The sequence below is a fragment of the Egretta garzetta genome, unplaced genomic scaffold (genome assembly GCF_000687185.1).
Source record: "Egretta garzetta isolate BGI_Z169 unplaced genomic scaffold, ASM68718v1 scaffold443, whole genome shotgun sequence".
NCBI lineage: Eukaryota > Metazoa > Chordata > Aves > Pelecaniformes > Ardeidae > Egretta > Egretta garzetta.
The window spans coordinates 464508-480992 of NW_009259109.1; the positions used below are offsets into that span (position 1 = coordinate 464508).

General features: G+C 42.6%; 1 protein-coding gene across 1 annotated transcript in view; it reads left to right on the forward strand.

The window, feature by feature from the left end:
* Positions 1-13023, forward strand: part of SFPQ (splicing factor proline and glutamine rich) — a 17525-nt gene extending 4502 nt beyond the window's left edge. Inside the window, exons 2-11 of the mRNA XM_009635358.2 lie at positions 18-206; positions 295-596; positions 711-806; positions 2158-2354; positions 2633-2717; positions 3007-3124; positions 3348-3396; positions 3476-3597; positions 12608-12652; positions 12949-13023. Coding sequence (XP_009633653.2) covers positions 18-206; positions 295-596; positions 711-806; positions 2158-2354; positions 2633-2717; positions 3007-3124; positions 3348-3396; positions 3476-3597; positions 12608-12628 — 1179 coding nt within the window. The 3' untranslated portion in view covers positions 12629-12652; positions 12949-13023. The remainder of the gene's footprint in view (positions 1-17; positions 207-294; positions 597-710; positions 807-2157; positions 2355-2632; positions 2718-3006; positions 3125-3347; positions 3397-3475; positions 3598-12607; positions 12653-12948) is intronic.
* Positions 13024-16485: the final 3462 nt, after the last annotated feature.

Genomic DNA, 16485 nt, shown 5'->3' on the forward strand with positions numbered 1-16485 from the left:
GCTCTGCTTCTTTGTAGGGATTTAAAGCAAACCTCTCTCTTCTGAGGCGACCCGGGGAGAAGACCTATACTCAGCGTTGCCGCTTGTTTGTCGGGAATTTGCCTGCTGATATAACAGACGAAGACTTTAAGAGACTGTTCGCCAAATATGGGGAGCCAGGAGAGGTTTTTATCAACAAAGGGAAAGGCTTTGGATTCATTAAATTGGTAGGCTTTCATACTGTATGTCCATCCATTTAATTCTCACGAAATTTACAACGTGGGTCTCTAAAACTGGATCTTAAACTTTCCTCAGGAATCTAGAGCTCTTGCAGAAATTGCGAAGGCAGAACTGGATGATACCCCCATGAGGGGTCGACAGCTTCGTGTTCGGTTTGCCACACATGCTGCTGCTCTTTCAGTGCGTAATCTTTCACCTTATGTGTCCAACGAGTTGCTGGAGGAAGCTTTTTCCCAGTTTGGTCCAGTGGAAAGAGCTGTTGTGATTGTAGATGATCGAGGTAGATCAACAGGAAAAGGCATTGTTGAATTTGCATCAAAGCCAGCTGCAAGAAAAGCATTTGAACGGTGTACTGAAGGGGTGTTTTTGTTGACAACGTAAGTATTTTGCTGCTTACAATTTGTGATTTTGAGCTGAATAAAATTGTCGGCTTACCGGTTTTCAGAGTGAAGATTCTGATAGAAAAGTAAAATGAGTATTTTTTTGTTCAGTACTCCTAGGCCAGTTATTGTGGAACCATTGGAACAATTGGACGATGAAGATGGTCTTCCAGAAAAGCTTGCTCAGAAGAATCCGATGTATCAAAAGTAGGCGCTGTGTTTTGGTATATAGAGTATATAGATGATATACGTAGTGTTGTCCCAGACTCTGAAGGAGATGGAGTAATTTTTCAAAAACAGGCTTTGAGTTTTGAGTAATACTTTCAGTTCTTCGTTTTTTGGTGGTAGTTTGTTTTCAGATAATGTAACATACTGAGTTGTTTAGTATATTCACTAAGCATTACACCAGCAGTTTTCTACAGTGTATCACAAAGAAACAGTAAAGCCTAAATAGCAGCTCAATTACAGATGGTTTTGGTATATGTAGAAACTCTTGAAAATCAGATTTCAGCTGTGTGCTCATCCTGTTGCTGAGAGCTGTCATCTCACTTAAGGTGTATCTCATATTGATGATCCCATAAGGAATTTACAAGCTGATGTTTATCGTATGAAATGAGAAATTAAGTAAAATTGTAACTCATTCCATGATTAATAAAAATTAGCTGCCTATGGATTTTCCTTGTGAAGCTGACCACTGGGCATAAAAGAGCAGATAAAGAGTCTGTAGGAGTCATTTTCCTAAGTAGGAGTTTTAAGTTAAGACCTGTATGTTAAACCTGTTCATTGTAACACAAAAGCGAGGGTGAGGGAGATCCAGCCAGGCTTGTTTGTGTGAGAAAGTGTTCAAAATAACTTGCTTTGATCAAAACCTAAACAGTTTTGGAGTCAGTGTCTTTGAAAACTGTGTAGATTAGTATAGGGTTCCTAAAATGTTGAAATGCTTTACATTGTTAATGTATGGAAAGCTTTTGAACTTCCCTAGGTTTGTTCCGTTAATTACTGAATCTCGGACTCCAGTTGCTTTATATGACAAAATAAACTGTTGGCCCTCAGGCATTTTGAAAACTATTTAAGATAAAATGAAGACTATTTGTCTTTAAAACATAGTGCTTTGGGTGGTAAGTTGGCACTGAAAAAAATCCATCTCTCCATATGCTGTTGTTTTGAGCAGCTGTACCTACTTGGGCAAAGGCCTGTCTTGTTTGAGGATTTTGCATCTGGCAGTTGCCAGCAGTGGAGTGTCTAAGGAAGAAGTTAAGAACAAGATAAACATGCAGTAGAACTGTAAGTGGGAAGATTTGCTTGGATGTGATAGTGCAGGAGTCTTCCATATTTGCTATGATAGTTGTATAATTTAATTCTATTAACTGCTGCTGTTTAAGTGTGTAAAATGCTGTACTGTTACCAGCATTCTGTCACAGCAAATTTTCTGTCACATACTTGTGAGGTAGTATTTTCAGGTCTCCTTTGATGTTTCCTGATTATTCTGCTTGTCAGCTTTTACTGACCTTCAGTTTCCAGGTTTACCCAGTCTGAATGAGCATCTTCCTTTCCACAGGGAAAGAGAGACTCCTCCCCGTTTTGCTCAGCCTGGCAGTTTTGAATTTGAATATTCCCAGAGGTGGAAATCTTTAGATGAAATGGAAAAACAGCAGAGAGAGCAAGTGGCAAAAAACATGAAAGATGCCAAGGACAAACTTGAAAGTGAGATGGAAGATGCTTATCATGAGCATCAGGCAAACCTCTTGCGTCAAGGTAATTGTCTCTGAATTCTCATCTTGCTTTAAAAGCCAGCTTAAATGTATGGCTGTTTAATGAATAAATTCATGCTTCCTACTGCTAACTTGAGGAGTTCAGGCTTAAAAAAGAGCAACTGGTAGTTGGCAGTATTTATTTAAATGAAGGCTTGTTAAGAACAGTGCTTACAAGGTAGCAGTCTGCCATAGTGCAGATGAGGTTGATCTAATTCAAATCTGAGTTTACATCGGATGTAAGTTTGTGAAATAGCTGCTGACAAGCGTTTGTTTCTGCAGACCTGATGAGGCGTCAGGAAGAACTGAGACGTATGGAAGAACTCCATAACCAAGAAATGCAGAAACGCAAGGAAATTCAACTGAGGTGGGTTTGGCTTTCATGGGGTTTTTTCAATGTTGCATTTGGGGTTTTTTTTAAATGACTTATATATGGAAGTTTCTATTTTTCAAGAACCACCATTGCTGCTTCAGTTTGTGTATGAGAAAATGAACTGCAGTGTAAGTTTTTCCTTGAGTATTTGAGCATCACAGAGTATCTTTTTTTGCTTAAGTGTAATCATTCAGTGCCTTTTAATTTGCTCATGCAAGTGATGTTGATAAGTATTGAAGATGTTACACTCCTGGGGTTTAACAGTCTGCTTTGGGATGATCAGGCAGGAGGAGGAGCGTCGCAGGCGGGAAGAAGAAATGATGATACGGCAGCGGGAGATGGAAGAACAAATGAGAAGACAGAGGGAAGAGAATTATAGTAGAATGGGTTACATGGATCCAGTAAGTGAAAACATAATGTTTTTTTGGATGCGTTGCCACGTTCAGGAATTTTTTTGATGTATTTTCAAGATTGATGTGTTTTGCTTCCTTCAAGTTAGATAATGTGATGGTTTTGTGTAGGCAAAATGGTAGTAGTTGGCTGTACATGTGCTTTATGTCCTGGAAGGTATGGATTTCAGTAGCTAATTGACTATCTGTGCTAAAAGTTGTTTCTTCTATGCAGAGGGAGAGAGACATGAGAATGGGTGGTGCCACCACAATGAACATGGGAGGTAAAGAATTTTTATATAATTACTTCACGTGGTTAACTTAGAAATTGTCAGAATATGATTATATATTTCTCTTTCTTAGATCCTTATGCTTCTGCAGCCCAGAAATTTCCACCTCTCGGAGGTGGTGGCGGCATAGGTTATGAAGCTAATCCAGGAGTTGGCCAAGCAGCCATGAGTGGTTCTATGATGGGAAGTGACATGGTAATGTATCCTGTGGTGGCTTTAGTTTAGCACAAGGGAAATGTTGCGGTTGGGAATTGAGTTCGCTACCAGTGTTTGGATATAACAGTAAATTTGACTGTTAACTGCTGACTTTCTTGTCAGGTATTGAATATGAAGACTGGTGTGGCAGTATGTAGTACTAGATTAGTTCTTAACCATTATGGGTAGCTTAGACAGTCGGAAGTTGTTTGTAAGTAAATTCAAATGTGCTGTTAAGCATATTTGCAATTAACTGACTTTATTGGACTTTGGAAATTCTGCGTCACTGTTAGGCTTGGAAGGATTTTTTTTATAAATTCTAGAGAATCTGACAAATTTCATAATTAAAATACATATGTCATAGCTTTTCACTAATTTGATGTTCTGTATTTATGGACAAGAGAGATTTTTGTTCTCCTTTTCGATGTGTAACATTGCATTTATTTTGGCCCTTCCAAGCCTAGTGAGGATTGATGCATGTTGGTATGGGTATGCTGTTAATTCAAAAATCTGCGCTCCTGTCTATTTAAGCAGCAGATTAACTTAAGTAATCAATGGTAAACAGCATATCTCTTATTCTGTATGCTGACGTTTGCCATAGAAGAGCAGAAATGCTGGTTTTTAGCTTTAGGCATATTCCAGTGATCCTTGACTTGTAGCCATTTTGTGGTTCCTATCTCACAGAGGAATGAGAGCCCGTTCTTGTTTTTCCGTGTTGGGCATGACTACATAGGTAGAGTTTTGTTAAAGCTACAGCATATCTCATGTTCTGAGGTATGTTTCCAAACTGTACTATTTTTGGCACACCATATGTGTGAACAGGCTTTGAGCCTGCTTGGTGTTATCACACTGAAGCAATATGGATGTGGATTAAAGAAACGTTTAATGGGTAGGATGGAAATCTATGTTGGTTTAGGTGGTGATATTAGTGTGCTTTCACCCTCCTCAAAGGGTGTACGCTCTGTAGCACAAGCTGAAGTAAATGATTTTTGGGTGGGTTTAGGCCTCTGGCTTAATGTGGTCAGCTACCATAGTAGCTTGTCAGGTATCTTCCATTTTTTGGGGGAACCATATCTTTGGAATGATAACTTTGCAGAGCATCATTGATTCAGTAGACAGTGCCGGTGGCCTTAATGTATCTATATAATCTACTGATACTTAAGCAGTTCCTACGTTTTCTGTGAACAGTTAGGCAGTCTGTGGTGAACGCTGTGTACATTTTTCTCCTGAAAATCATGGTACAGGTGCATGCCGAACTTGTGTAATACTTGAAAATGTGATACGGTCAAAAGGTGTGACAGTAAGATGGTTTAACTGCCTTGAGTTTCTTAGGATGGCGATCTCTGCCACACAGTGCTGTCACAGTTAGTGGGCTGATATCTTTTAAACAGAATTGGAGATGAGCTTAAGCTGCCATGAATTGGGCAGAAAGAACTTAGACAATCTGTCTGAAATTCCTTTCTTGGAAGGATTGAAACTAACTTTCAGAAGTCAAGAACTTGAAGTGTGAATTTTCAGTTGCAGATACCTTTTGTAACAAACCACCTACCATTGTTCTGTTACTCAGTAGTGGAAAGCTTGCTTGAAATGAAAGTTTAAAGCTATCTTTGACTTTATAATTTGTCAGTTCTGTAGATTGAATGCTGATCACACCTACTGATACAGTAACTGAACGAAGTACTTGCAACTAGAGGTACTAGTCAAAATACCTGAAGTCTCTGCTTTATTGCAGGGTAATTTAGCTTTTACATCTTGGTGTGAAACCTTTCAACGCTGTGAAGCTGTGAATTTTCTAAGAGCTTGTGGTGAAGGTGGGGTGGGAAGGGAGATACTGACTGGATGCACACAACCCTTTGTGCATAGTTCTAACTGGAAACACTGAATAAATTGTAGTTCCTTGAACACGTTTTGCATATTATACAGCAGCAGTTCCGGAGTACGTGGGATTTAATAAATGCAAGTCTTTTGATCGAGCAATTGCGTTGGTTAGGTAAATCACTGGTCATTAGCTTTTTTCACTTTTTTTTTTTCTTCTTGCAATCCAGTAGTGCTCACAATCAGTTTTGGTTACTGCCTAAGGCTTCTGCAGTTTAGTCAGCAGACCGTAGTCTTAACCCCATCTTGAAAAGCACATGGTCTCTATTGCAGCACATGCCATTAACTGGTGAGTAGGCATTCTGTTTACAATGACATTTTATGAATGTCAGCTCATACTTCAGTGAACTGAAGATTCGTTCTCTGGCTAGGCTTATTTGGAAATGACAGTGATGTAATCTAAGCTTTTACTGCACTAAAGGTGAGAAGTTTGCAAGCTATGTGCCTTAACTTGGTTGAAAATTGCTAGAGCTCATTTGGAAAAGTTGTTAATTCACATCTGCACTAATGCTTACATTTCTAGCACTGCAGGGAGGATCTGTTCTTTGTAACAGATGTATGAGAATGCATCAAGTGGGAACATACCTCAAGGCATGTATTACAATAAACTAATTTTTAAATTACCCTTTTTTCCTTTCTATGTTCCCGGTACCTGTGGATCGGCTCAATGGTGATTGTATCGACGAACCTTGACTGCGGAACCTTCTAAAAATATATACTTAACACACATGGACATCAACTACATATAATGAACTGTTAATTCTGTTCCAATAGCGTCCTGAACGCTTTGGGCAGGGAGGTGCGGGGCCTGTGGGTGGCCAGGGTCCTAGAGGAATGGGGCCTGGAACACCAACAGGATATGGTAGAGGGAGAGAAGAATATGAAGGCCCAAACAAAAAGCCCCGATTTTAGATGTGACCTGTAGTTTCATTCCAGTTTGTTTTTGTCTGTCTTGTTTAGACACCAACTTTTTAATTCTTGCATTTTAGTAAGAAAGCTACGTTTTTATGGATGTTAGAAACTTACTGACCTAATATTTGTAAGTGGTCTGTTTGGGCGAGTACAATTTAATTATGTAATGCAGTGTTTCAAAACAAATTTAGCTGTTTTTTTGATGTATAACGTCCCTAACTTGATGGCAGTGTACCTTGTGCCACTGAATTCCCAAAGTGTACCAACTTTTTTTTACTGTGCTTCAAATAAATAGAAAACTAAATGTAGTAACTTTTCTTGCCATTCGTGGTTAAACATAGGAGGCTAAGTACCACACCTTCCGCAGTAATCCAAGAGTCTTGAATAGAGGTCAAACTAGACCAGGGTGTGGAACTGTAGTGAAGAGTGAGAGCTCTTCCCGCAATGCCTCTAGCTTAAGACTTGGTCAAATAGTAGCCTAACTTTCCAGTAGGTGCAGATTTTTTGAGCATTAATTGTGCTGCAATAAGGAAGCAAATGGAAATCTTGCAAGTGCTGTAAGATACAATAATTGAAGCTACACTGCAAGCAGTGCAGTAATGTAATGAATTTCATATTTTAGCTACGGATAATGGGTGGTGGGATGGTAGCACTTACCACCTTGGCAGTTACTGCTTGGAATCTTTTAAAGACTTTAAGCAGAAGACTAGCAATGGTTATTTTAAAATAAATTAATAGAATGACTTGTATTGGCTGACTTCCTAACTAAAGGATTGTTAATGTGATATTTATATGCTCTTAAGCTGTCTGAGATTACAGGATCTGGCCTTGCTCCGTATTGTATGCTTACCTGAAATTGCTTGGCAAAAAGACCAGAAGTGTTACTCAAGTGATTAAGGTTAACTTGCTTATGTCCTCATGCTAATTGAGTGGACTAATTTGCATAGTTTCAGAAGACAATTATTTGTATTATGGGGACTGCAGGAACTATCCTTAAATCATGTAGCTGGTGGGCAAATCCTAAAAACCTGTATGTAAAATACAGAAATTAGCTTGCTTGCATGATGGTTATCGCTCTTTTATTATTGATGTTTGGAGATAATGCATCAAAAGTAGTATCTGAATCTGGAGTTTAATAGTTAATACTACACAGTGCAAATAAACTCCCTTTAAGGTTCTTTTGTAGAAGATTTGATGAATTCGCTAGCTTGCTGATCATTTCATTAAGCCCCAGAAGAATGTCAAAGCATTCTGGACTCATTGATAAGGTAGTTGCTTTGCTTATTATTACATTGTACCAGATGAGCTGGGAACATGACTTCCCAGTGTAAAACACCTTGGTGCTAATGCAGGATACATCGACCTGCTTGGCACAAAGTAGGTAAACTTAGTTTGGCTGTACCTTCACACGATTCCCCAACTACCGAGCATTCTGTGAGTAGCTTTAATCTTCCAAAGATCTTTCCATTCCGTGTGCTAAGCATTGGCTAATTCTAAATTCTATGCTAAATTTCCTCTGCGGTTAAAAACTTTAGTGTCAGATTGCAGTATTCTAGAGTGCAGATGATCCCTCTTGAAGTACTCACTGTAAGTGCTGTTACTCCTTAAATGAAAAAAATAGCATGTTGTGAAATGCTGATACCAGGTAACACTGACTTGGAATGTTAAGCGCACTAAATAGCGACTCAGCTTGTTTGGTGAACGCTTCTTACTTGCCCAGAAAAGTTTGGGGGTTGGTAACATGCTACAACAAAGAACTGCTATTCAGGAAATTCCGAATTGGCAGTTCCTAAACTGCGGACCAAGTATTTGGGAGTACTTGTATTGGATACTTAGTGTAAAAATCAGCAGTACTGATGCAATTTGCTTTATTGAAGTAGTATTAAATAATGCATATGTTTTCTGGAGGGTGTTCGTGGGACACCCGCAAAAGGTGAAGGTGTCTGAGATGGGGAATTCTGAACGTAAACATTAAATTAATTTTTTCAGTTTATTTTTCAGATTACATGTCATTCTTTATTAAAGAGATGCTGGTGCATATCCTAAAGTATGTTCTTTTGTAGTTCTGTAACTTGGAAGAGTGAAGGATGCTGATGTCCTTGTACCTTACAGAGGTTGTCTTTTGGTACCCCTGTTTTGTACGTAAGCTACTGTTGTTAGGTATTAAAAATAGCTCAGTTGCAAAACCATGATTAGTAAATCTATTGAAAGATTTGGCAGTTTTCAAAACATCTGAAAGTTTGGATAATTTAGCTTTGTTGTGGCTGCATAAGCAGAATTTCTAAAACAAGTTCTGCTTTGAGTTGCATGTATTAAAGAGGCCTACAATTAACTAGCCAACTTCTTTTCAAGACCTTTACGCCTTGTGTCTTAAAAGCTGGCAAACATGTCAACTTTAAAATCTGATAAAGTTGCTAAATGTGGGAGGCGAGAAAGTTATATGTTCCTTTGATCTGTTCCTATGAGGTTTTGGACTATTTTCATAAAATCAGATTTATATAATTGAATCCTTAAAACCACTTAGAGAAGCGCTTCGTTGGTCAGACCTGTTTTTGGATGGTCTGGCTCACATACCACATTTTTGTACTGGACTTGGAGGACATTGGCTGTTGCAATTTAGCTTGCTGTATCAAAATTGAGCCCATTTTGACACTTGGATCTCTAAAAACTGCAGCATGTAGAAACTGGTATCGTTATACATACATCTTCACGCTTTCTCAGAAATGAATACAGAATAATCTTATCTTCTGGTGTAGACACATTACACTAATCATTTATACAGCTGATGAGAAACTGAAACTGCTTTTGAGATTTTGTGGTATTTTTGTGGTAGAAAAATTCTTGGCTTCTCCTTGGCAACCATTTACTGTGGCAGCAAGTTTTTGCTGGAGTTTGAGACTGCAATTTACACTTAAAACTAGTGGCCTGCTACATAACTGCACTTAGCCAGCATTTCTGCAGTTCATAACTGTGAGGAACGTAGTACTACAAATGGCAATGGACATTAGGACCCGGATGTAGTATTCCTGCTTGCTCCAAGATTCTCATTGCCGACTGCGTACAGGTAGGTAACAAGCAATATAATATAACTTGGTGACTTTCTATGTAATCTTATACTGTGGGTATTCTGACATCACACTTCTGACTGTGGAATTACAGTGCAGCACTCTTCATACCTGTATGTTAAGCTTGCATCAAAGCTGCGTGGTTTTCGGTTTTAAGCTTTGTCTTGTTCAGAGTCAATAAGCAACTTACTGTGATTCTTAGATAAGTATTTTCAGACCCGATTCCTTTGTACATATGACTCGGCTTGTGTGGATTTTTCTTAGTTCCGATGTAACGAAGATATTCTTGGAATGAGCTCTGTGGGGAAGAGGGAATGTGATCTTACACTCACTTAAACTAGTCAAATAGGTGCTCTCAGTGCCTAGAAAAGGACTGTTTAAACTTCCTGTAGTGACAAAATGGCCAGTCTGCAGCGCATCCCTTCGTAGAGTCTTGGCTCGGTAGGAAATGCGTTAGTAAATCACTGCTCTAGCCTCGTGTGCACTTGCAGCTTGCTAATACAGTCAGCTTTGAGACTGGTGTGGAATATTTTTGAGGACATACAAATAAGTGCTTGAGTGAATATCCCCGTGAGTAGTTTCCTAGAGCTTATTGGACATTTCAGTTGTCTTTATTTTAATCTTTGATTGACAAGCATAAACACATTCCTCTGCCTTTAATTGACAGTGATGAAATTCTGTATTTCTGCCTCGTGGAGTCATCTTGGTAGTGTAACGCTCAATTTCATTTTTCATCAGTCTTGGGGATGTAATTCTAAACTCTTCATTATTAGAAATACTGAACGTAGTGTTTCAGGATTAACATGCTTACATTTCCAGACATCCAGACATGCTGATCTCCAGCTCTTTTGCATTAGCTCTTGAACCTGAATTTCAAGGTCCCTCGTTTCAGCGCGTGATCTAGCTCTTGTCTGATGTTCAGTTTATTTATTTCAGAAGTGTTGTAATGTGTTTTCCCGCTTGTTCTGCAAAGTTCTGCTTTGCATACTTGTCTCTGGTATTATTGTCACATTTGGACCCTTCTGTGTTACCTTCCAGGCAAGACTCTTGCTGGTGAAGAGGGGATCTGCTGGACAGCCTTGCCCTCTGCTGTAGCTATCTTTTCATGTTCCATTGAAAGCTTGAAGTAGCAGCTGCACCGCAGGATCATAACAACAGGTCTTTGGTTACACCACAGTGAGTGTAGCCGAACTCCAGCTAGTCAAGCAGTGACACCGCTTGTCACAAAGTCAGTTTGGCTTTTCGTGATGGCTTACTCTTACCTGTGACTGGAATTCAGTAGCAAAACTGATGGCAGTATGCGTACTGTCACGTTGCAAAACTGAACTATTAATCTTTAAACCAGTGCTCAGATCTGACTAGTTTTTCCAGTGTGCTCTGGATACTTGACTTGACCTGCAGGAATGTCGTGGAGGGGTTACTGGCACATCTGCCTTGTTCTACGTACTTGAACTAGCAGGTTTTTGACATTCTTGGAGCAAGCAGTTTGTGGCTGAACCATGGGTCTCATACCAGCTCTGACTGTCTGCAGTAATGGAACTTGGTGCGGTAGCTAACTTAAAAGCAAATAGTCACGTCTGCGCTAAGTCAGTCTGTAACGAGTGGGTACGAGAAATGACATTAAGTGCTCGCATTGTGTTTCATCTTGGTTTTATCTGTGTGTGAAATACACTTTTTCTCAAAAGTTTATCGGATGCTCAGAAGTGTGGTGTCAGAATACATATGCGTACCTGCTAGGCCCTCAGATCCAGATATTGGTGCTGTCAGGAGAGAGCACAGCATAGCGTGTATGGGGGCTTTACTGTAACATTAAGCCTACAAAGTGTTGATTTGCTTGCAGTTTTCCCCATAGCTAAACACTGAGGCCTGTGAGTAGCTTTAGGACTTGAGCAGTAATGGGGTTGCATGTCTCTGTTAATCATTGCCAGCTGCAGTGACATGATCAGGAAGGCCAGCGTTTTGTTCCATTATGTTAAATGAGGCTAAGCATGTTGGAAAGGATGCATAAAAAGTATGCTGTTCCGGGTAATTACTTGGCTTCTTCCACTACTAGCAACTTTGGAATCGGCTAATTAGCTTCAGATTTTTTTTCTCTCCATACCAGCTAGTGGGGCTCTTAAATAGCTGCTTACTGGAAAAGGAAAAAAAGGGAGATTGGCCTTCTCCCACCTCTGTCATTGCTGCTAGGTAATGATTGACACGTTAGGACTTGGCTGTGCAATCCCGCAGTGGTCTGTGAATACCCCATCTCTATAAATGTTGCTTTTGAACACCAGTACTGAAGAGCTAACTGGGGAGGGTTGGGAGGAGTGTGGCTACAAGTGAATCTGGAGTGTTAAAAGGATGCACAAAGATATAGTATCCCTTATGCATGGTGTTTGTTGCTATGGCATAGAAAACAAAACGTGCATACTATACTTATGCTCCTGAGGGCCATGATAAAACCCAGGTGGTGGGTTTGAGACTAAACTTGAACTTCGCCCTGCCTGGTCAGATCACACCGTGCCCATGGTGTGATTTGCCTCCCAACTAGAGGTGTGCACAGAGCCTTGTACCCCTACATCCCTCGCTGCTGAGCATTGCAGTTTGCCCTCAACTTAGCTATACAGCAGAAGGGTGGGTCTTCAGAAGGGGAGAATCTGTTGCCGAGAATAAAAGTAGACGACTGACGATGCTAACCTCGAGTGTCTTCCTTTGGCTTTTGAAGCACTTCTAGGACTATTGAACCTGAGGGCTGCTAGGAGTCAGGGACACTGCACTCCTTCACGAAGGGGAAGAGAGAGGGCATTACTGCAGGAGGCAAACTAGGGTAAACTAGTTGAAGTAGCTTGACAAAATTGTTAATGCCTTCACATAAGGGATAGTATACCTCTGGCTGCAATCAAACTTCATTGTACTCAGACTGGTGATTTACGGTTTGTGCTCAGACAAGGTGCAGTTCTTGAGTCAACTACCTGCATATTCCTTCATCTCTCTGCAAGTGTTCAGGCTAGCCTATTTCTGCCCCTTATTCTTCCACTTAGTATTTTGGAATAATTTGTAAATTCCCCCTCATAACTAATCAGTCCATGTATCTTAAAACCTTATTTTTAAGTTAGTTTTGAAATGGTCAGAATTTTCTGTGTATTAGTATAATAACTTCAGTTGTTATCCTCTAGGTGAAGATGAAAGCTGAGTGAAACCGGAGTGCTCATCCATGGGAAGTAAGCATACCTTCTAGTCTTGTTCTGAGGGGGTGAAGTAACAAGGGCTTCTGGACACTTGATGTTCAGTCGCTGAGTAACTTTGAACCGGTGGGTATTGAGAAATCGGTACGAGCAGATACAGGAGACGTGCGGGGTAGGACTTGGTGCCTGCTGTCAAGCTGTGGGGTTAAGCACCCAGGCGCCATCTGGGCTTGATACTTTGCCAGCAGTGGTTAAAAATAACCTTTCTAGATGTGGGTTTGTACAAAAGACTTCCAAGATCACTGTGAGCTTAACTTCTGAATGTTTTGCAGTTCAGGAGCCGAGCATGAGCACATCCAGCATGATGCCCAGTGGTGTGTGGAGGGACCAGGATAAGAAGTGAACAAGTAAGTAGTTGATGTCCGTATAGTGCTGTAAGAGCTCAGTAGCCTATCGCCCTGTGATGTATTATGTAGTTCCTGCCTGAAATTTGCCCTTGATTAATCTCAATTTTATAGAAAATTTCTGAATCTTTCTTTTGTAGAGCTGAGATAGAGCCATTGTTTGAGGCTTTTCAGCCCTGCAGCATCAAATAAACTCTGTCCTCTGGATGCTGTGGGTGGTCAAACACGAAATAACCATTTCTGCGGCCGGGCTCCAGTGCAGGGGGGGTGAGTGGGGTGGGTGATTGTCAGTAAGGAAAAAGGGGAACAATAGAGCAGCTGCTTCTCAAATGTTAATCTAACTAGAAGTTGTTAAAAAGCTACTTCTCTGAAATACTTCAACGAACATTGAACTTTCAAAGTAAGCTGGAAGATGAATCTGCACGTACAAGAGCGCAAGCAGATAGTGATTTAGGGAAATAAACTAACTTGCAGAGCTGGAGTTAATAAAATTTTCCCTCTGATTTACCACTTAAACTACAAGGGGGAACTTCAGATATTTAAAATCTTGTGTGGAGCAACATGCAAAGTACCTTAACTCAGGAGCGAGGGGTAAGTAACAGCTTAGAGCCAGTGGGACTCCGTTGGTGAACTCCTGTGGAAGCGTGTGTGGTTCGTCACTGCTGCTCTTGATTTTCTGGGTGGTAAAACACAAAGCTGTTTCAGATGCTTGAGATTTACAAAGTAGATGAAAACGTGAATGCTGTTCATTTAATCTCAAGTCTGGCATGAGGACGTACGATCCTAGAGGACGCGTGCCGGGTGCGTGGCCTGTTGTGATCGCTGGTTCCCTCGCCGTGTCGCTGCGTGTGATTCCCGCTGGTGTCTTCAATGTTCTTCCTAACTGCGTGCTTTGCTCTTGCAGAAGAAGATGAAGTCTGAATGCAGTGAAGAGGAGCCAGGAACACACAATTTTAAAAAATAAAATACTTTTTATATATAAATGACTTCTGTTTCATTCCAGCGTGTGTTCAGTGAGTTAGCAGTCTGCTCAGCTTGATGTGGTATGGGGGAGTTTGAGAAACACCGCCCCAAAGGAGGCTGAGGAAGGGGGTGCAGGCGCTTGGGGCGCTGGAGGGAGAAGGGCTCGGATCCTTGGATCCTGCTCTACAGTGTGGTGAGCACTTGCAAGATAACCACTTGTAACTAATAAAAACCTGACATGTGCCTAATAGAGGACTTCCTCCTGCTGGGATTGTGCCCTGGGCTCACTCCTGGGGTTGTGTCTCGGGCTCGCCGTATCCCTGGCCTGTGTGCAGCCAGAGCTCCTTCTGCTAAAGGACGAGCTTAACTTATAAATTACCCTTGCACCTAAGGTGCTTAAGTATTTCTGGAAGTTTTGCTCATTCCTTCCCCTGCTGTATTTTTAGATCGTAGCATTCTAAACATTTCCATGGGTCGGGTTGGTCTGTCATAGCTGCCTTGGGGATGGCTGTAGTGATCAAGCCTGAGATGCTGAAGTTGCGTTCCTTGGGAGCCAGAAAAGTGCTGGTTTTAGCTCTTGCAGCACAAATTGCTGTGGTTCATGTTCCTTCATTGGGCAGTCTGGACAACTGTGCTGTGCACATATGTATTCATGCGGTCATTTATTAAATATAATCTTTTGTCTAAAAACAAAGTGGTTCAATGTGTTAAAACAGGCCGGGGCAGGCTCTGTTTGTCCAGCTGCATTGTTACAAGGTTTTCCCCTACAGCGGCACGAAGAGTCCTGAGCACTTGGCTGGGAGCTGCCTTGCCAGGCTACAAAGATAAAAATAAATTGGGTTTCATGTGGGGAAGTCACTTGAGACCTGTCTGGGTGCGCAGCGGTGCGGGATTGGTGCCTGCCTGGACACTACTCACCTGCGCTTTAAATCCCAGCTGGGGTTATGTTCTGCTTTGGCTTCAGTGCTGTTTGTTTACTTTCCTCTAGGAAGGTTTCGTGAACAAAAACAGATTAACCTTGGTCAGAATTGTTGTCGCTGCGTTTCTGATGCCGACTCTTCGTTATTTTATAGCAGTAAGTGTGGATAAAGCAGCCTTGGTGCCTGCCTCTGCGCCCCCTCGGAGCGGCTGGAGGGAAGGGACCCCGGCGGCAGCGGGCGAGGAGGCTGCTGCTGCTCTGCCAGCTGCTGGCCGCTGCTTTTTGCTTTTCTGTGCAATCACGCGACGGGGTACGGGATAATCGGAGGTATTGCACTCTGATTTGACTTCTTTATGTTATTGTTCGGATCCTGAAAAGGCTTCAGGGACAAGAGGTTTTGTGGTTCCTCAGGAGCCGCCCTGCATGGGGCTGGGTTTCAGTGTCTTTGTCTCCACCGCTACTGCAGGCTTACGCAGCCTTTTTCCCTCAAATTCTGTTATTTTCCAGTAACTTGTCCTAATTTCTCTTCCACTGTTGCAGCATTGGCTGCTTCCTATGTGAAGCTGTTCCAGCCCGAATGCGATTGCAGCATTCAAGGTGCTGAACTTCTCCTAGGACTCTATAAGCAAAGCGTGTTCTGCTTTCGTGGTGAAATGGGGTGCGCCTTGGGGAATGGCAGAGCACCCCCTGATTTCGGCGTTGGCCATTCCAGCATCACCTGGAAGGTGACTGGCATGGAGGCTTTCCTTGCGTAGCGGGGGCTGTGCCGGTGGGTTACTGTCCCCCGGCTGGGAAAGCTGGGCACTTGGTCCTGCCGAGTGTTTCATTAAGTGGCTCCTGTAATTAAAAAAAAATCAAGGAGGCTGCGGGCAGGAGCAGCTGGTGTGTGGGTAAGTGGTCCTGGCCAGGCTCTGCCACGTGTCCTGCTGCGAGGGGCTTCTCCGAGCTGTGGTGCTGGGCCAGGGCTCGGGAATGGTGTGGGCCAAGCGGCTCCTGGAGCAGGATGGTGACCCGGAGCCCTGTTGGCGGTGCTGGGGCAGCCTGGGCTCGGCCCCAGCCCCCTGGGAAAGGCAAACACTGGGTGAGAGGGTTTGCAATGCTTGCGTAAAAATCCCAACCTTTGTCCTGGCCGCCGGCGGGCTCTGCCGTGCGCCTGGGGGAGAGAAGGGGTTTGGCTCCCGGTGAGCGGAGGAAGAGGAATCCTCCGGGCGGCTGCCTCCTGGGCTCGCTTGACACAAACCTGGGAGCGGTGACAAGCGCGGTGACAAACGCTCCCTGCGGTAACGCCAGCGTGCCGAAGCCGCGACCCCGCGCTGCGGGGGTGAGGGTGCTGAGCTGCCCCGATCCCTTGTTCGGGATGGCTTAGGTTGGGGGTTTTTTTGTTGGTTTTTTTTCCCCCCAAGGGGCTTTCTGTGACAAGAAGGGCTGCAGCCAGCCCCTGGCCTGTTGCTGTTTATCTTCCATCAGCTCGCCAGAGCAGCTCCAGATCGCGGCGAGCAGCTCCAGATTGTGGTGAGCAGCTCCAGATCGCGGCGAGCAGCTCCTCCGCTGGGCCCGCCGGGGCCCCCCCCCCCGGGGGGGGG